We start from the raw sequence: 19,823 nt of genomic DNA, 5'->3' as shown, positions 1-19,823 counted from the left end.
CCATGAACCCAGCTCCCTTTCTGTGACCCAGCCTGCCACCCTGTGACACACACAGTCTGAATGGCAGGTCTGGGGCTAGAACCCACGTCATCTGGACTTGGAGTCCAGTGACCCTTTGGGTTAAGCATGTGCCTGTGTGTGTGTGTGCACCATGATGGGGGAGGAAGGTCCCTGCTCTCTGTAGCCGTTTTCTTCATCCTTTGCTCTACAAGCCCTAACAGCCAATTCTGTCATCCCTAGTCTGCCCCTCTCCTGTTTCTCTATCTCCTCTGACCATGATTTTCTTCTATCCCTGGAGGGATGATGGTCTCATTCTCACCTCCTCCACGAAACGTGTTAGCTTTTCATATTCCTAGATCCAGCCACTTCTCACCATCTTTTCTTTTTTTCTAAACAAAATTTTATTGAAAAATGTAATATGACGTGTCAAAGTTGTAAAGTTATTGAGTAAATAAGCATTTATCCTAAATATTGAAAAATATTCTCCTTTTGTGCCAGGCTATGTGTCATGGCTTTGGTGCTTTGCACAGACTATTAGAAATACCTTATAACATTAAAAATAGGACATTGAGGCTGGGCATGGTGGCTCATGCCTGTAATCCCAGCACTTTGGGAGGCCAGGGTGGGTGGATCACCTGAAGTCAGGAGTTTGAGACCAGCCTGGCTAACACGGTGAAACCCCGTCTCTACTAAATACAAAAAATTCACCGGGCGTGATGGCACATGCCTATAATCCCAGCTACTCGGGAGGCTGAGGCAGGAGAATTGCTTGAATCCGGGAGGCAGAGGTCGCAGTGAGCTGAGATTGCGCCACTGCACTTCAGCCTGGGCAACAAGAGTGAAACTCTATTAAAAAAAAAAAAAAAAAGGACATTGAAGTTGGTTTCTTTTTTGATACAGTCTTGCTCTGTCACCCAGGCTGGAGTGCAGTGGCAGGATCTTGGCTCACTGCAACCTCTGCCTCCCGGGTTCAAGCAATTCTCCTGCCTCAGCCTCCTGAGTAGCTGGGATTACAGGCACATGCCACCAAGCCTGGCTAATTTTTGTATTTTTAGTAGAGACAGGGTTTCACCATGTTGGTCAGGTTGGTCTCAAACTCCTGACCTTGTGATCCGCCCGCCTCAGCCTCCCAAAGTGCTAGGATTACAGGCGTGAGCCACCGCGCTCTGCCTTTTTTTTTTTTTTTTGCTGCCCTTTCACATGCCACACTCCCCTGTATCACTTATCCTTCTGAAGTTGTTATTAATCATTAATACAACTAGCTGGGCATAGTGGTGTGCGATGGTAGTCTTAGCCACTCGGAAGGCTGAGGTGGGAGGCTAGCTTGAGGGCAGGAGTTTTAGGTTAAGTGAGCTATGATTGCACCATTGCACTTTAGCCTGGGTGAGATCAAGCTCCTGTTTCAAAAAAAAATTAATTGCTACCACTTATTAAATGCTTAATATATGGCAAGCACTTGCTAAACACTATATGCTTGATTTAAGCATCAAGCCAGCTCTGTGAAGGGTACCAGCAGGTTTCCCATTTTTTAGATGAGCAGACCGAGGTTCTTCTCGCTGCTTCATACTGGAAACTTGCACTCGATTCTAAGGCTCCTGCTTCTTCAAGAACACTGCTTTGGGTTCGCTTCTACTGTCCCTGGGGTCTCCCTTTGTGATGGTGGTGAGCTGCTTCCTTTCTGAATCCAGCTTCAACCCTACAGTTCTCCAGAAGCTGGACGATGGGGTGGAGTAAAGTCAGCTCCCCCCGCAGTGAGGGACACCGAAGCTCCATTCTCATCTACGGATCACAGAGGGGAAGCCAGGAAGAGCCAGGGGATGGTGGACTTGGGGCTGGGAGGTCATCTCAGAGGGAGAAGGGGTGAGGAGCTCTGGTTTCAAGTTCCAAAGCCCTAGGACCTCCCTCTTCTCTGTCTGCCTGCATTTCTAGCAGCCTCAGCAGCTGCAGGCCCTTGGGCAGGGCTGGGTGTAGGGAAGGTCATTGTACCAAGAAGACAGTTGGGTAAATGTGGTACTTTTGTTGTAGGATTCTCTTGGGAGATGTCTGCATCAATGGGGATGGCATAAAGTAACCAGAGTCAGGATGTGGGGTCTGACTCAGTGACAGAAAAAGCGGCAGTGTGTCTCTCATAGCCAAAGGGGCCCTTGGACCAGGAGTCAGGAGTCTGGGGTTCTCTGTTGGCTCTGCCTCCTGGCACATTGGGTTTCTGGACCTCAGTTTTCTCCTTTATAAAACCGGGCAGTTGGCCGGGCATGGTGGCTTATACCTGTAATCCTAGCACTTTAGGAGGCTGAGGTGGGCAGATCGTTTGGGCCCAGGAGTTCAAGACCTGCTTGTGTAACATGGTGAGACCCTGTCTCTACAAAAAATACAAAAATTACCCGGGCGTGGTGGTATGCACCTATAGTCCCAGCTACTTGGGAGGCTGAGTTGGGAGGATTACTTGAGCCTGGGAGATCGAGGCTGCAGTGAGCTGCGATGGTACCACCGCACTCCAGCCTGGGAAACAGAGCGGACCCTCAAAACAAAAACAAAAATGAAAAACAAGCAAACGAAGAAATAAAACGAAGAAATAAAAACGAAGAAATAAAAAAACCTAAGGGGTTGTAGTCGATGATCTCTAAGGTGAGTTATAATTGATGTATTGGAATATTTAGGAAAAAGGCACTGGGAATATGCTAGGAACACCTGATGGAGATATCTTTATTTCCACAGCAGCTTCGTGGATATGTCTCATTGATTCTCATGGCATCACTTTCCCCATGTAGGTGGGCAGACACCGTTACCCCTATTTAATAAATGAGGAACCAACAGAGGCTTAGGAGAGGAGTTGCCTGATGTCCCATGATTGGTGGCAGAGCCAGGATCAACAGTGGGGCAGGGTGGGGGGACCTGGCCAGGCACAGACTGGATGAGACCTGGGGTGAGGAATGGCAGGGACCCAGTCAGGGCAGAAAACGAGGGTTAGGACTTACTTTGAGGTTTGGATTGGATCAGTAAATTCCCAAGAAAGAGGGAGACTAGCAGGCTAGTGAAGAACTCTGGAGTAAAGTGGAGGATTACTAAGGGACATGGAGTCAGATGCTTATCTATATCTCTCCCATCTGAACAAATCCTTACAGGAACCCCAGGAGACAGGTTATCTCCACTCTGCAAATTGGAAAACAGACCCAGAGAGGTTCAGTTATGTGTCTGAGAGGTTCAGTTATGTGTCCAAGACACATTCTTAGCTAAAAAGCTAAGCATTCTGAACTGGAACCCAGAGAATTTGACTCCCAAACTCTGGGTCTTTTCACTGCTGTGATCCATTTAGGAAAGGCTAGTGATGCAGGCAAGGGGTTATTGCCCCTTGGTGTTTGGTTGGGAGTGGTCGGATTGGTGGATTGGCGGCGCAAGACAGCCAGATCTGGGACTCCTGTGCTTGTGACTGGACTACAAAGAGTTAAAGAACGTTGGGCCTCCTCCTCCCTCCTCCTCTGGCCTCCTCCTCCAGCTCTTCCTGTCCCGCTGTTGCGACACCGCCTCACTCTTCCCCTCCCACCTTCTCTCGCCTCCTCTCTGCTTTAATTTTCTCAGAATTCTCTGGACTCAGGCTCCAGTTCTGGCCTTTGGGGTTCAAGATCACTGGGACCAGGCCGTGATCTCTATGCCCGAGTCTCAACCCTCAACTGTCACCCCAAGGCACTTGGGACGTCCTGGACAGACCGAGTCCCGGGAAGCCGCCAGCACTGCCGCTGCCACACTGCCCTGAGCCCAAATGGGGGAGTGAGAGGCCATAGCTGTCTGGCATGGGCCTCTCCACCGTGCCTGACCTGCTGCTGCCACTGGTGAGACCAGGGACAAAGGGAAGAGTGGGCTGGTGGGCGAGGCACCGTCCGGCCTGCGTGGGCCCTTTCCGGGAGGGGGCTGAGCCTCTCCTGCCCAGGCCTGGTCCTGGCACCAGCCTCAGGCCTGCAGGTCCTAACCTCAGCCGCTGCCAGTGTGGGGTTCCCCATTCATCCGCCTCTTGGAGTAGGGGCTGCGCTGAGGCAGGGGAATGGGAGAAGTTTGAAAGGGAGAGAGTAAAAGGAAGCCCTGGCCCCTGACAGCCATGGAAGTTTGCGGGGGGCCAAGGGAATGTGGGCAGGAGATAGGCCCAGGGTGGGGCAGATTTCGCGGGAAAAGAAGGGAGTGTGAGTAGGAAGGTTAGCGCTCGGGGAGTCCAGACGGTTCTGAGTTCTGTCCCTCCGGTCAGCTGGCTGGCCTGGAGTGTGTTGGGCTGTGGGGAGGCGAGGCTGCCTGTGGAACCTGGTGGAGCACACCTGGTAGGGCAGGATTTTGGCAGCTGGTGAAGTGGGGGAGTGAGTTGAGGAGTGGGGATGGGGTGGTGTGGTGGGTTTGGGATGCTCGTGGTGGGAGGTATTTGAGAATGGGCTGGGACACTGGATGGGGCAGGGCAACCCAGTGGACAGTGTCCCCAGTGCCCTGGCCAAGCCCCGGCCTCTCACCTGGGGACATTCTTTACCCTTTTGCCTGCTGCTAGGCAGGTGGTCTCTGTGGGACTGAGCCTTCCCAGGGAGCTGGCCCTACCCGCAACCTGGTCAGTGTCCCTGGGCCTGTCCTCCGGCTTCCCTTCCCCGCCGCTTCCCACAGACCTAAACAACAATCCCTTGGTTTCTTATTCTACAGTTCAGTTTGGGGAAGTTGGTAGAAAGTTGTTTTCGTCACTGGAAAATGTCCCTTTCTCTGGCCTCAGCCTTGTTTCAACGTATCCTTGATTGTCCTCCACGTCTTGGTCCAGGAATCATCCTGTTCAGATGCCCTGGGCCCATCTAGTCGGGCAGATTTTCCCTGCCCTGTTGTGGCCCTGCCCTGCCCGGCCTCTGAAGGCTGCGCCTACCTCCCCTCTCTTTAGTGCCTTATACTCTTCTTCTCCCACCATTCCTTTCTTCCAACAATCTCCCCAGACTCTCCTCAGACTTCTCAGAGCCTCTTTTTTTGAAATCTTTTCTCACTAATCCTCCTTCCCCTCCTCTCTGCTCCTCTCTGGTCCCAGCCCCAGGTCCCCAGGCAGCACGTCTCTTGTCTGGGCCTCACTCTTCTTCTGCCTCCTCCTGCCTCCTTAGTCCCACCCCCTCTTCCCTTCTTCCCACTGTCCTTCCCCCACGGTCTCCCCACCAGCCAGCTGCCCTGACATCCTGCTTCTGTTTTCTGTTTGGGGGCGGCCCTGGCTCCCTCACGTACCTCTTGCACGAACAAGAGCAGCTTATATAACCTAAGCTTCCATGCCTTCGTTTCTTTATCTCCAAAATGGGTGTCACAGTCGTGACCTCATACTGTTGTTCTGAAGACTGAATAGACTGATACATGTTAAGTGTTGATTTGATTTATGAAGTGTGTGCTCTGGGCTAGACACTGTGATAGGTGCTGGGATTACAGCAGAGAACAAAATCCCTGCCCACAGCTTTGACAGTCCATCAGGGGAATAGGTTGTAGCAAATAGAAAGCACTCAATAAAGTTTTTATATTGCTGTGATTAGTAGTAATTACTGGTTGGCTACCTGTGTTGGGAAAACAGAGGGTTAAGGTAGCCTGAACAGGTAAAGGGAAGTGCCTGGGTCCTGGGCTGCTTCAGCCCAGGTGGGATTATGTGCCCTAAGGGACAGAAGACTGGCCTAGAGCTGGAGGAAAGGGGAAACAAAGGGAATGCAGCATCCTTCTGAATTTCTCACCATTCAGTGGGCAATGCAGAGCTCACAGTGTGTGTGTGTGTGCGCGTGTGTGTGTGAGAGACAGAGAGAAGTGGGGTAGGGGAGTAGGGAAGAATGATACAGGAGAGATTGTGGCAAAGCAAACAGGATTTTGCTGCTCTCAAAGAGCTTACAGCCTAGTAACCAAGATGGCTTACAGTGAAAAATGATTTCAGAGCAATCCCAAGGAAAATATCCACAAGTGCATTGTGATGTGGTGTCCTGGAGCACCAGTGGGAGGAGGAAGAACTGGGAAAGGAGATGAGCCTTAGTCCACTGCCTTGCCTTGCTTAGCAGGTCTCAGCTCCTGTGCTCAGCTCCAGAAAATTCAGGAGCTTCCCCACGCTGCTTCAGTGTCCTTCGCCGTGCAACTGCAGCACTCCCTGTATAGATCTCAGTGCCTACAACTGACTGTCTTTGACTCAAGTGAGAGCTCTTGAGAGCACGAGCTGTGTATTATCCACCTCAACATCCCTAGCACCCATACAGGACCTGTCACATTAACTGTGCCCCTTAACTATTTGCGAATGAATTAAGGAACAAGAGATGGGTCAGATGGGATGGGGGAGGGAAAGCCTCATAGAAAAGTGGATGTGGAGCTGACCTCTGAAGTCACTGCCTGTCAGGGAGCTATAAAGGAGGGAAGCAGAGTTGGACACTGATGTGAGGAAGAGGAGAGGGATGGAGAGATGGGATTTTGTGTTGATAGGCAGGGTGGCAGGAAGCCAGACACCTTGGTTCGGGAGTGGAAAGACCATGTTGAGAAACACTAAGAAATGTGAATGGGAGAATTAGAGGGAGTGGGGGAGAGGATGGAGGAAGAGTGTTGAATATGGTTCCAGGTGGAGGAATTCATTCATTCGTTTATTCAGAAGCTGTTCTCCTAGGGCACACTCTGTGCCTGGACTGTGATTACAAGTGAGGTGAGGCATCTCAGATGGGTGCCGTGGCTCATGCCTGTAATTCCAGCACTTCAGGAGGCCGAGGCTTGTGGATTGCTTGAGTCCGGGAGTTCGAGACCAGTCTGGGCAACACAGCAAAACCCTGTCTCTACAAAAAATACAAAGATTAGTGGGGCATGGTGGGGCGTGCTTGTCATCCCAGCTATTCGGGAGACTGAGCTCGGGAGGATGGCTTGGGCCCAGGAGGTGGAGATTGTAATGAGCCCTGACCACACCGCTACATTCCATCCTGGTGGTGAAGGTTGCAGTGAGCTATGATTGTGCCACTGCACTTCACCCTGGGCGACAGAGTGAGACCCTGTTTCAAACAAAAAAAAAAAAAAAAAAAGAAGTGAGGTATCTCTGGAAGTGCTCATTCAGATCATTTCCATGACCATGGAAATGCTGTTTGGAGCCAGGCCCTGGAGATGGAGAGGAAGGTTCACACACTTGTGCGTGCAAGTTAAAGCCTGAATGAAGATTAAAAAAAAAAAAAGTGTGTAGGATGGATGGGAGCAGGAGAGAGGCTTAGAAGACACCTGCAATCACCCAGGTGTGAGGCAACCCAGGGATGCGGAGAGGACTGAGAGATTGCAGGGGGAGGCCTCTCAAGATGAACTCACACATGGGATGGTGGCAGGGATAGGGACGGGGCCCTGGGGAGAGAGCGTGGCAAGTTCTCCGCATTCGTCCGGGAAGTCGATTGTGTCATTTGTCTAGGTGAGGAGACGGATGAATTCCGTCCGGGGCATGTTAAGGGTCAGGGGAATGGTCATGTGGAAGGGTGCGCCTACCAAGCTAGAGGAGAGGTGCTGCAACTTCTTTCTGCCTTTGTATCATTCGGACGCACGGTGTTCACTCATCAGTGGTTCTCAAAAGGAGAGGAGCACACCAGACTCTTCAGTAAGGGTGTGTGTGCTTGTGTGTAGGGAGGTGGGGAGATGGTCTGAAAACTCTCCCCCGCAGATAAATATATTCCTACCAGGGGTGCTGTCTCCTCACTTCCCTCTTTGGGAATCACTGGCTTCTACTAGAGTGGAAGACAGATGTATCATTAGATCGATCAGTTGATCCATAGTTATCTGCTCCCAGTCTGGAGGCCTGGTTCTGGGAGCTGAGAGGACACCAGGGGAGGATAAGACACTTTCTGACCAAGACATTTTTTGATCTCTCATCTTACAAGGTTTGTGGTCACTTTGGGGAGATCATATCTGTCACCCAATATAACCATCTTATGATAAGAGCCAAAAGTAGATAGGGTCAGTTCACGTGCTTCGAGTTCACAGGGGCTATGGGTCTAAGGAGCTGGGGTGGAGGAAACAGACATTGTCAATGGAGGCTTCACGGGAGGGAGATGGGACCTCAACTGGGCCCTTGGAGGAGAAGCTGCCATGACCTCCCCCAACACCTTGACATTAAATGAACAGACACATGAATGAGGGGGAAAGGAACACTAATTGGGTCCCTGCAAGGTGGCTGGATCAGGGTCAGACCACAAGGCCGATCTCAGCGTCGCCTCCCCACACTGCAGCCCCAGCACAGGAAGTCACACTTTAAAGCCTCCTCTGGCGGAAATTGTGGGGGAGTTGGAGGGGTGTTGGGCCACCCCCTCAACTGTCTCTCCACAGGCACCCCAGCTTCCTGCCCTTCTGCTCCAGGCTGGAGTCTGGGCCTAAAGAGTTCACCTCCTGTTTCTGCTGTTTTGCTTCATTTATGCAACTGCTGAGGACGGGGCTCACTGGGGCCAGCTGGTGCCAGCAGTGGTGCCCAGTGGTGGGGAGTCTGAGGGCCCTGGCTCCTAGGGATCAGAGAGGGCTGACCTGGAGCATTCTGGGGGCCAGGGGAAGCCTGGGAAGCAGGGCTGGTTCTTCCATCTGGCAACCCTTCTTGCCTGCTCCCTGGTTCCTGGAAGTGGGTGTTCAGGGCTCTGGAGCCTTTCCTGTATTGCCAGTGGGCTTGGGGAGGGGCTGTGGAGACTCAGAACTGGCCTTGTTTCCTAAGGATTGTCTGGGGACCCTAGGGAGGCCCCCAAACCCAGCACAACTGGTCAGAACCAGCCAGGCTGTGGGAATGCAGTGAACCCAGGGTGGGAGGGCAGCCTTGGCTTGCTTCCTGCTGGGACTGGGGAGTGTTGGGGGATGGACTGAGAGCTCAAGGAACGGGTTTAGCTGTTGGAGACTTGTTGAACTGGGAGAAGGAGCTGGGGCGGGGCCTCAGCTAAAGGCCGCTGAGGGGCTAGGAGGAGCCAAGTGGCCCTCAGGGAAGGGAGGGCACAGACCTGATGGGCGGAAGCCAGGGTCGAGGGAGACTTCCCTTCGGGATGGAATAGGGAGAGGGAGGCATTTCCCGGAACATGTGGGCCAAGTGGGGCAAGGGTCTGTGGCCTGGCTCTTTGAATGGGGAGGGGTTGGAAGGGGGTTGAGTGGGGATGGGAAGGAGGGACTGGGCCATAGGAAGAAGGGATTAGATGGCGTCCCACTTGCAGGCTAGTGCCTTCTTCCTTTCTGCTGACTCATGACCCTTGAGGAGCTGGGGAAGCTGCTAGTTCCCTCTCCCCTCCCTAGGTCTCCCTCCCTCTGGCCTGAGTCACTGGGGCGGAGTTGCTGGGAAAAGATTTCCCTTTCCCGGATCTGACTTAACCCCCAGAGTGCTGGAAAGAGAAGGGAACACGTGGCCTGAGAAAGCCTCTCTCCCTCCCTCCCTCCAGGGAGGCTCATCCCCCACTGGCCAGAGGTCCCTGAAAAGCTCCCTTTAAGGCTGTCTGGGGCTGGCGTCCCCCAGTTCTTCGTCATGACTCTGTCTCTGCCTGTTGACTCTGCCTCAAGCCCCCTGGATGGGATTCAAAGTGCCAGTGACCTTAGGTGCTCCAGTGGCTTCTTCGGGGAAAGGAACCACACATTCAGGATTGGGAAGTTCTTCCCATCACCACTCCAAACCCTTCCTGTTGCCCTGGAAGCCCCAGTCCTGTTCTCAGCGGAGGTGGCACGGTGTTGGCTGGCGTGGGCAGGGGAAGGTTGTTGTCCTCTGAGCAGGGGCACATGCCTCCACCTGCGGGGGCTGCTGTTGTGTTTCTGTGTGTGGCTTCCCATGTTTGCGGCTGAGGCTTGAACTTCCGGGCCTGCACAGCTACAGCTGCAGCGTCTCCCCGTGGCTGACTCAGGGTGTGACTGGCCTCCTGCTCCGAAATGTGGAGTTGGTGAGGCTGGGTGGCTGTGGGCTGCCTGACCCTCCTTCCCTGCCCTGGGGTTTCTGTGATCTGGTGAGTCAGTTGCTCCCCAGTGTTTAACAGGCGTTGAGGACACCCTCTTATCTTTACACAAAGTGTCTCTTATAGTAGAAAAAAAACAAAAACAGAAGCCCAGGGAAAACCAGAAATGAAGCTGGCAGAGATCAAAGTCCAAGTTAGAGCTAAATATTCACTCCTGGCTTTGCTTTCCTGGCACTGATGCCAGAACACGACAAGCCGTTTAGCTGCTGTGGGGTTGGCCTGAGACTGCAAAGCATACCTTCCGGAATGTCATGGCGTGCAGGACTCCCCAGCACGCCCTCAGCTCTGACCTGACAGTCATCCAAGCTGGGTCACTAGCCTTGGCCAGCTCTATGTGCCTGTGTCCTGCACACCTTTGTCCACTCCTGCCCCCATCTCAACTTTGCCCCCCGTCTACCCATGCGGGATCCCCAACCTTTCCCTTTTACTCTCCTCCCCATTTGTCCGTGCCAACCCCGGGTGTTTGTAAATTTTGAGGTGGAGGGGATGGGCCAGGGAGTGTGAGGGCAGGAGGCAGAGTAAGGTTTGATACAAACATGTAAATAAACTTCCTTCTGCTTCTGCCCACTCCCCAGGAGCGGTGTGCTCACGGGAACATCACTCGCCCCCACCACCAGCTGACTTTTTCAGAAAGCTTTTCATGGTGTAACATACTCCCGGGATGTGCATAGATCCTCATTGTTTACCTCTGTGAATGTTCACAAAGCGATCACACGGAGAACCCAGCACCCAGCTGGAGAAACACCGCCCCAATCTTTAGGGCTGCTTGTTGGAAGAAAGGGCCATCACTGAAGTAACCTGCCAATTCCCAATCAAAAACACATCCTTTCAACATCTGCCCCGTGTCCAGCATTGTTAGCTGCTGTGGGGGATTTCACAGTAGGGATAAAATACAGGGCTGGGCTCACGCCTGTAATCCTAGCACTTTGGGAAGCCAAGATGGGAGGATCACTTGAGCCCAGGATTTTGAGACCAGTCTGAGCAACATAACAAGACCCTGCCTCTCCTAAAAATAAAAAAAAAATTAGCTGGGCCTGGTGGTGCACGACTGTAGTCCCAGCTATTCAGGAGGCTAAGGTGGGAGGACTGCTTGAGTGTGGGTGGTGGAGGCTGCAGTGATTGCATCACTGCACTCCAGCCTGGACAACAGAGCAAGATCCTGCCTCAAAAAAAAAAAAAATACAACTTAGATCTGGGGCCTACTAGCTTTGAGTTGAGGGAACAAAAATGAACACACAGGACAACTAGAGAACAATTAAGCATCAGATTGTATGGTCCCAACTGTCTAAGTTTCAAGGAAGAACTCTAAACTTAGTGAGTGGCGTGGCCTGGGCAGAATGTTTCACTGAGGAAGGACTTGAGCCCGGGAAGTTTCAGATCTGCTGCCCCTAAGCTTCCCATCCCTCCCTCTCCTGATGGTGTCTCCTCTATCTGATTCTTCCCCAGGTGCTCCTGGAGCTGTTGGTGGGAATATACCCCTCAGGGGTTATTGGACTGGTCCCTCACCTCGGGGACAGGGAGAAGAGAGATAGTGTGTGTCCCCAAGGAAAATATATCCACCCTCAAAATAATTCCATTTGCTGTACCAAGTGCCACAAAGGTAGGGGCAAGTGCAAACGGCGAATGCCCTCAGGTCTGGGGTGCTGCTTCTTCCTCTGCTTCTTCCAGATGTTCTTCCCTAACTTTGCTGCCTCTCCTGGGCTGGGATTTTCTCCCTCCCTCCTCTCCTAGAGACTTCAGGGAATCGGCCCTGGCTGTTGTCCCTAGCATGGGGCTCCTTCCTTGTGCTCTCACCCGCAGCCTAATTCTGCTGCCCCATTCACAGGAACCTACTTGTACAATGACTGTCCAGGCCCGGGGCAGGATACGGACTGCAGGGAGTGTGAGAGCGGCTCCTTCACCGCTTCAGAGAACCACCTCAGACACTGCCTCAGCTGCTCCAAATGCCGAAAGGGTGAGTGTGCACAGGCTGGAGAGTCAGGCAGGTCTTGAGCGGTGTGTGGGTGCCTGTCTGTGTGCAGGCTGGTGGGTGTGGGCAGGAAGGTGTGTGTTTTGGTGGGACACTGCATGGATATGAGTGTGTGTTACAGAGACAGACACACACTTAGGGGTATGTCGGGAAGGGGATGCAGGGACAGGAAGATGCAGGACTCATACCCCAACTTCTCCCCTCACCAGAAATGGGCCAGGTGGAGATCTCTTCTTGCACAGTGGACCGGGACACCGTGTGTGGCTGCAGGAAGAACCAGTACCGGCATTATTGGAGTGAAAACCTTTTCCAGTGCTTCAATTGCAGCCTCTGCCTCAATGGGACCGTGCACCTCTCCTGTGAGCGCAGCTCTCCTGATGCCAAGCCCTCTCTCCACCCCAGGGGTTGGCCCCTTCCCCACGTGGTGGTACTTCCTTTCCTTCCCCCTCCTGTAGTCTGTGGGTCTGACAACCAACTCCTCTCTGGCCGCCCCCACCCTGTCCCTCATCACTTCCTCTGTCCTGTGGGCCGGGGTTGCAGGCGCTCCTCCTTTAGCTGTGCTGCACTTCTCCCTACAGGCCAGGAGAAACAGAACACCGTGTGCACCTGCCATGCAGGGTTCTTTCTAAGAGAAAATGAGTGTGTCTCCTGTAGTAAGTGAGTATCTCTGAGAGCTGCTGAGCACTGGATGGTGGCATGGGTTGGGACGGGTGACTGTGATGGGAGCCATTAGTGGGGCAACGGATGCCAGGATACCCCAGAGTGCTCAGGCTCCTACTGGCTGAGTAAGAGACACTTTGTTAAGACACCAGGCAGTCCTTCCCCTTGCTCTTCAAATCTGAAGAAGTCTTTGAGGATGGAAGATCATGCCCCAAGGACTTGCAGCCCTTCCAACTCAGATATGTAGATTCTTGGATCTACAATAGTTCATTGGTTCTAGGACATACACTCTTACAGTCTGAAATCAAACTTCCTATAATTGATTATTCATCATGGTTGAATTGGCAGCTTTGTTTGTGTCTGGGTAGTAATGTAAAGAAAAGTGCCTTTTATTCTTGATGGTGTCTTAGGTTTGATGCAATATGGTATTTCCTCCTTAGTCACTTTGTCCAGGCCTCCCCACTCCTGGCTCCACAGAGGCTGTTCTTGTCACTCACTTGCAAAGAATAAACTCTGAGGGCTCTCAGAGTTTGAACCCCAGCATAGCCACTTACTGGCTATGTGACCTTGGGCAAGTTTCTTAACATCTCTGAGCCTGACTTTTCTTTTGGCTTTTTTTTTTTTTTTTTTTTGAGACAGGGTTTCACTCTGTCGCCCAGGCTGGAGTGCAGTGGCGCAACCGTGGCTCAGCCTCCACCTCCAGGGCTCAAGCCATCCTCTTGCCTTAGCCTCCTGAGTAGCTAGGATTACAGGCACACACCACTACACCCAGCTAATTTTTTACTTTTTGTAGAGACAGGGTCCTACTATGTTGCCCAGGCTGGCCTCGGACTCCTGGGCTCAAGCGATCTTCCGCCTCGGCCTCCCAAAGTGCTAGGATTACAGGCATGAGCCACCACGCCTGGCCTGGGCCTTACCTTTCTTATATTTAAAGTAAGCATAATGACATTCATTTGGTGAATTTGTGAGAACTAAAAACAAAGAAACAAACAAAACCTACAACACGTCTGATACAAAGCTATTTATTTTCCATTAATATTCATCTTTTTTTTTTTTTTTTTTTGAGACAGAGTCCTGCTCTGTCGCCCAGGCTGGAATGCAGTGGTGCGATCTCGCTCACTGCAACCTCTGCCTCCCAGGTTCAAGCAATTCTCCTGCCTCAGCCTCCCAAGTAGCTGGGATTACAGGCATGTGCCACCATGCCTGGCTAATTTTTGTATTTTTAGTAGAGATTGGGTTTCACCATCTTGGTCAGGCTGGTCTCAAACTCCTGGTGATCCACCTGCCTCTGCCTCCCAAAGTGCTGGGATTACAGGCGTGAGCCACTGCACCCGGCTGGCTTCATCTCTTCTTGAAATCACTTTTATACCATTCTATGTGGTTCTCACCATGAGCTTGAGAGGTGGGCTAAAGTGCCTCTCCCTGCTTTCAGCTTTCTGCGGGAACTCACTCCTCAAGTTCCTTCCAGCACCACCCCATAGAGTTCTCATCACTCCACACTGTCCAGTGACAACTCCCAACATGGAAGATCTGCTAGTTCTACAGGGTGCTCTCTGGCTGCCCCAGTAACATGTGTTTTTAAATTTTTCACATGCATGTTTGACCCCGACTCCCCGAAGTCAGGTACTATAACTAGCAGTGTCATTTAAGAAAAAACCCTTTAACCTCTCTTTGCCAAAGGATTCTTATCAGCAAAACAGTGATGAAACAGCAATCCCATAACAGCTAGCTAGTTACCTTCTCAAGCACTTATTAAATGAGGCATAATGATTTTGCTTAATCCTCAATCCTGAGAGGTGGGTGATCCCTGTGGTGATGAGGAAACCGAGGCTTGGGGGTTAATGGCTTGCCTAGATTCACACTGCTAGCCAAGGAATGAACTGGAACTTACACCCTGGCCCTGACTGCTTTTCACATTTTCTACACAGCCCTTTCAAGATCCCTGCCAATTCTAAAATTAAATGATTCTATGATTAACTGTGTTTCATTCTTCTGCATCAGTTCCCAAAACAAATTATATCAAGAGACAGCAAAAATACTTGTAAAGAAAGGATGTCCAACAATCTGTGTGGTTGTTTTTCTGTGTTCCTCCAATGGTAGGGCCTCTGTTCACCAGTGCCATCTCTTCTTTTAGCTGTAAGAAAAGCCTGGAGTGCACAAAGTTGTGCCTACCCCAGATTGAGAATGTTAAGGGCACTGAGGACTCAGGTGAGAAGTGACCTGGTGCCCATGCTCACCTGCCCTCTCCCTCTCCTTGCCCCCACCCATCCATCCATCCCACCCATCCATCTACCCCTGCAGCCCCCCTCTGCTCACTCCTCTGACCACACCTGCTTTGTCTGCAGGCACCACAGTGCTGTTGCCCCTGGTCATCTTCTTTGGTCTTTGCCTTTTATCCCTCCTCTTCATTGGTTTAATGTATCGTTACCAACGGTGGAAGTCCAAGCTCTACTCCATTGGTGAGTGGGGCCTTTGGGAGGGAGAGGGAGCTGGTGGGAGTGGGGGACGACGTGGATGGGTGCGATGGACATGTGTGGAGGAAGGTGAGGAGTGTCCCCTCGGTTCATACCGCTGGGGACTCTGGGCAGAAGGTGGCCCCGGATGGCTGGGTAGAGGTCGAGCTGCATCAGTAGCTCTCTCGTCCCCGGGGCCTCATAGGTCCTGAGGCATGTCACCACAAGTACCCACTGCCAGCTGAGTCCAGGGTGCCAGGGCTGAGAGAGGAAGTGAAATTTATGATGCTTTCTTTCTTTTTCCTCAGTTTGTGGGAAATCGACACCTGAAAAAGAGGTGAGATGAAATCAGAGAGTTACTCCCAGATGTCCCTGACGATTCCTTATAATTACCTAATACTCAGATCCCCTGGAATCATCCTTCACTTCCCGGGGGGCTCGCCTCTTTCCCTCTAAGTCCCAACCCCCATCCAGAATAAAGAGGGCAGGGACTGGTTTTGGCTCCCGCACTAAAGCTGCGCCACCTTCTCTCTTTCAGGGGGAGCTTGAAGGAACTACTACTAAGCCCCTGGCCCCAACCCCAAGCTTCAGTCCCACTCCAGGCTTCACCCCCACCCTGGGCTTCAGTCCCATGCCCAGTTCCACCTTCACCTCCAGCTCCACCTATACCCCCGGTGACTGTCCCAACTTCGCGGCTCCCCGCAGAGAGGTGGCACCACCCTACCAGGGGGCTGACCCCATCCTTGTGACAGCCCTCGCCTCCGACCCCATCCCCACCCCCTTTCAGAAGTGGGAGGACAGCGCCCACAAGCCACAGAGCCTAGACAGTGAGTTTCTCCTGCGGCTGGAGACGAGGAGGCTGGGGGAGGGCCGGGGGAGCGCGGGAGGCGCTCCCAGAGGGGACCAGCAGAGGCGGAGGGCGCGGGACGCGGGGCGGGGCCTAGGGTTGCCGCCCGAGGCTCACCGGCCCGCGTCCCCCCGCGTCCCCGCAGCGGATGACCCCGCGACGCTGTACGCCGTGGTGGAGAACGTGCCCCCGTTGCGCTGGAAGGAATTCGTGCGGCGCCTAGGGCTGAGCGACCACGAGATCGATCGGCTGGAGCTGCAGAACGGGCGCTGCCTGCGGGAGGCGCAATACAGCATGCTGGCGGCCTGGAGGCGGCGCACGCCGCGGCGCGAGGCCACGCTGGAGCTGCTGGGACGCGTGCTCCGCGACATGGACCTGCTGGGCTGCCTGGAGGACATCGAGGAGGCGCTTTGCGGCCCCGCCGCCCTCCCGCCCGCGCCCGGTCTTCTCAGATGAGGCTGCGCCCCCGCGGGCAGCTCTAAGGACCGTCCTGCGAGATCCCCTTCCAACCCCACTTTTTTCTGGAGAGGAGGGGTCCTGGAGGGGCAAGCAGGAGCTAGCAGCCGCCTACCTGGTGCTAACCCCTCGATGTACATAGCTTTTCTCAGCTGCCTGCGCGCCGCCGACAGTCAGCGCTGCGCACGCGGAGAGAGGTGCGCCGTGGGCTCAAGAGCCTGAGTGGGTGGTTGCGAGGATGAGGGACGCTATGCCTCATGCCCGTTTTGGGTGTCCTCACCAGCAAGGCTGCTCGGGGGCCTCTGGTTCGTCCCTGGGCCTTTTTCACAGTACATAAGCAGTTTTTTGGTTTTTGTTTTGTTTTGTTTTGTTTTTAAATCAATCATGTTACACTAATAGAAACGGCACTCCTGTGCCCTCTGCCCGGACAAGCACAGAGCAAGCTGAACTGTCCCAAGGCAGGGGCGAGCACGGAACAATGGGACCTTCAGCTGGAGCTGTGGACTTTTGTAAATACACTAAAACTCTGAAATTAAAGCTCTGTTCTTGGAGACAGTGGTCTGTCGGGATGGGAGGTGGGGGCAGAGGCCCAGATCCTGAGGGGTGAGATGGGAAAAGCCCTGCACTAGGGCCAGGTAGCCCACCACCATCACGCCAACTGACAGAGGAGTAGCAGGTTCTTGTTCTGACCACCCTCATCTGTTGCCCAAGCTGGAGTGCGCTCACTGCAGCCTCCAACCCTTGGGCTCATGGGGTCCTCCCATCTCAGCCTCCGGACACAGGTACACCACCACACCTGGGTAATTTTTAAAAATTTTTTTTGTAAAGACACGATTTCCCTATATTGCTCAGGCTGGTCTGGAACTCCTGGGCTCAAGGGATCCTCCCACCTCAGCCTCCCAAAGTGCTGGGATTACAGGCAGCCATGCCCAGCCAGGGCAGTCATTTTTATGCACAACTTTCTGTGGGGCTCAGGTGCACCTATGATACATAAATTTACAGTTCTTGATCCCCAAAGTCCTCAGAGCAGGAGGCAGGGTGCCTGGGCCAGGCTTCCTTTGGGAAATGTGGTCCTTGAGGTAGAGTCACGGATGCCGGAGGGTGACCAGCACTGCTGGGGAGAGATCTCCTCTGGGAGAGATGCATGCCAAAGGTCCTCTGTATTCCTCATACCTCTCTGAAAAGACAGGAGGGGGTGTTAGGCGACAGTCAGTGGCAATGGGTGAGGGTCGGGTGAAGAGTGAGGTGGAGAGCTTTTCCTGCCTCAGCCCCTGTTCCTGCACTGCCCTCTTTCTATACTGCACCCCCTCACCACCAAACAGACATCCCCGTCTGCCCCCTCCCAGGCCAGCTTCCCTCCAGCACTTACGATGTGGACAGAGGGGTGTCCAGCTGAATGATGTGGGGCCTCCGCATCCTCTGCAGCTGGGCCCGAGTCAGCTTCCGTGGCCTGCTGTCCCGGGGCTCCTCGGCCCCCTCAATCCTTTGGCTGGCCAGCTCCTCCCGGATCTCTCTGAGCATGTCCTCAGCCCGCATTGGGCGCAGGGATGTGTGGCCAGCTTTCAGGAACAGAGGCCCCTCTTCTTCCTCCTCCCCTGAGGACTCCCAGGGGCTTTCCCCTGCAGAGTCAGCATGGGTTGGGGAGGAGGGAAGCTGGCCCCGAAGCCGGGCCCTGTGCAGTGTTTCCACCACCACATTCCCTTGCTCAGAGGCCCCATCTTCTTCCTCAGACCAGGTTGGTGGGTCCCCCCGGGGAAGACTGCCTCCTTTTAGGATTCCTTCTGGCAGTTCGGGGGCGCTTCGGCGTTGAGGAGCTTGGGGGTCGGGAGGGTGGGGACGCAGTGGGATGTCCCGGAGGTCCAGGGTGGAGAAGGTGAGGCGAGGGTCCCGCCGAAGGGCTCCTTGGCGTAGACGGCTCAGCGGGGAGCGGGACCCCGTGGGGGTGCCTGGGATCAAAGTGCCGTAGCCAGAATCTGAGGTATCATCTGGCACAAAGGGAGCATCTTCATCTGTGTCTTCTGTCACCACCAGGTGGGGGATAATGGTCGAGAACTCAGGAATCCTACAATTAATGGCAAAGAGTCAGATGTGTAGGGGGCAAGTTCAAGTCCAGGGAGTTTCCCTCGATCACTACATCCAGAAATGGCCCCTCCTCCAAATTTATTTTGGTATCATCTTTCCATCGCACTGTGATTGTTTTTCTCATCTGGCTGGCTAGATTTTAAGCTCCTAAGAGAGTACGGGCTGCCTCTACCCTGTTTTATCCATAGCATCTGGTCCAGGATCTTGTATCAAGTGGGTAGTCAGGTTTTTGCTGAGTGGTTCCTGAACTTACCTGATATTATCCTCAATGATCGATTCTTCTTTTCTCCTTAAGCTGCTGCCAAGCAGTGCTGCTATCCTAGATGAACCTCACACTCCCCGGGGATTTAGCAGCTCTGATATTCTGCAGATCCACACCTACCTTCACTCTCAAGCCTGCTCCTCTCACGGTGCTCCTGTGTGACTCTAGGCAGGCTAACTCTGTAGGCTGTCTGTGCCCTATCCCCCACCTCCAACCCAACACGGCTGGTACCGACCTTCCCTATCCTGCCCTACAGCCTGCGTTCCTCTATCTATTCCCAATTCCACCAAAAATGTGCAGTAATGCCATTTCTCAGCCTTATGGCTCCCTCTTCCTACTCAGGGAGACCTTGTAGTCCATGTGAGCCTTACCTCCCCTCTGCGCTGCTCTGAGAGCCCTCCAGGGAAGGCGTGGAGGGCCTGGTGCTGGGGGACTCCTTGTCCTGGTCCCGATAGAGGGTCAGGAGCTCCCTCTTCTGTTGAACATACTCCTCTGCCTTCAGCTTCTGTAGGGTGGCCTGGGACAGGACACTTTCATTATTAAGAGCTCTCATTTATTGAGCACTTGCTGTTTGCCAGGCACCCTGCTAAGTGCGTTACATATATTACCTTATTTTATTTTATTATTATTATCTTTTGAGACAGAGTCTTGCTCTGTCACCCAGACTAGAGTGCAGTAGCACAATCTTGGCTCACTGCAACCTCCACCTCCTGGGTTCAAGCGATTCTCCTGCCTCAGCCTCCTTAGTAGCTGGGATTACAGGCGCCCGCCAATATGCCCGGCTAATTTTTGTATTTTTAGTAGAGATGGGGTTTCACCATCTTGGCCAGGCTGGTCTCAAATTCCTGACCTTGTGATCCACCCCCCTTGGCCTCCTAAAGTGCTGGAATTACAGGCATAAGCCACCGCGCCCGGCCTACATTACCTTATTTAATCTTTACAAAAACCCCATGAACCAGATATTTTTACCCCTACCTTACTACTGAGACATGGAGACTCTAAGGTTAAGTAACTGCCCGAGGGGGTACTTCTCACAGTAAGAAAGTGGAGTGGTGCCAGGATTTGGTGGCACCAAACTCTGGAGCTAGTGTTGGGGGTGAGTGGGGCGAACAGAATGGCCCTTTTCCTACCTGTACAGGTCTTCCTGCTTCTCATG

The 19,823-nt window shown here is 53.2% G+C and overlaps 2 protein-coding genes across 4 annotated transcripts in view; one reads left to right on the top strand and one right to left on the bottom strand.

Annotated features, from left to right (window-relative positions):
• The first annotated feature begins 3,486 nt into the window (after positions 1-3,486).
• TNFRSF1A (TNF receptor superfamily member 1A) lies at positions 3,487-16,874 on the top strand. The gene is made up of 10 exons (XM_002822808.5): positions 3,487-3,827; positions 11,385-11,538; positions 11,764-11,892; positions 12,117-12,266; positions 12,486-12,564; positions 14,702-14,775; positions 14,913-15,026; positions 15,329-15,357; positions 15,559-15,847; positions 16,013-16,874. Exons 1-10 carry the CDS (start codon positions 3,789-3,791, stop codon positions 16,321-16,323), a joined length of 1,368 nt encoding a protein of 455 aa, XP_002822854.2. The 5' UTR covers positions 3,487-3,788; the 3' UTR covers positions 16,324-16,874.
• Positions 16,875-17,282: 408 nt separating this feature from the next.
• PLEKHG6 (pleckstrin homology and RhoGEF domain containing G6) overlaps positions 17,283-19,823 on the bottom strand; it is a 34,632-nt gene continuing 32,091 nt past the window's right edge. For all 3 annotated transcript variants that reach the window (XM_054527868.2, XM_054527867.2, XM_024256775.3), the window contains exons 14-16: positions 19,039-19,184; positions 17,693-18,385; positions 17,283-17,500 (exon numbers count right to left, since the gene is read on the bottom strand). In XM_054527868.2, coding sequence (XP_054383843.1) covers positions 17,491-17,500; positions 17,693-18,385; positions 19,039-19,184 — 849 coding nt within the window. In that variant the 3' untranslated portion in view covers positions 17,283-17,490. The remainder of the gene's footprint in view (positions 17,501-17,692; positions 18,386-19,038; positions 19,185-19,823) is intronic.

Source organism: Pongo abelii, chromosome 10 (assembly GCF_028885655.2).
Source record: "Pongo abelii isolate AG06213 chromosome 10, NHGRI_mPonAbe1-v2.0_pri, whole genome shotgun sequence".
NCBI lineage: Eukaryota > Metazoa > Chordata > Mammalia > Primates > Hominidae > Pongo > Pongo abelii.
This window is presented reverse-complemented; position numbering and strand designations above follow the sequence as displayed.

What these genes read in the sequence shown, in the direction of transcription:
- TNFRSF1A (XM_002822808.5), top strand. Translation starts at nt 3,789, where the DNA reads ATGGGCCTCTCCACCGTGCCTGACCTGCTGCTGCCACTG. An exon ending in GAGTGTGTCTCCTGTAGTAA is followed by an intron (nt 12,565 to 14,701) that starts GTGAGTATCTCT and finishes CTCTTCTTTTAG; the next exon opens with CTGTAAGAAAAGCCTGGAGT. An exon ending in GTCCAAGCTCTACTCCATTG is followed by an intron (nt 15,027 to 15,328) that starts GTGAGTGGGGCC and finishes CTTTTTCCTCAG; the next exon opens with TTTGTGGGAAATCGACACCT.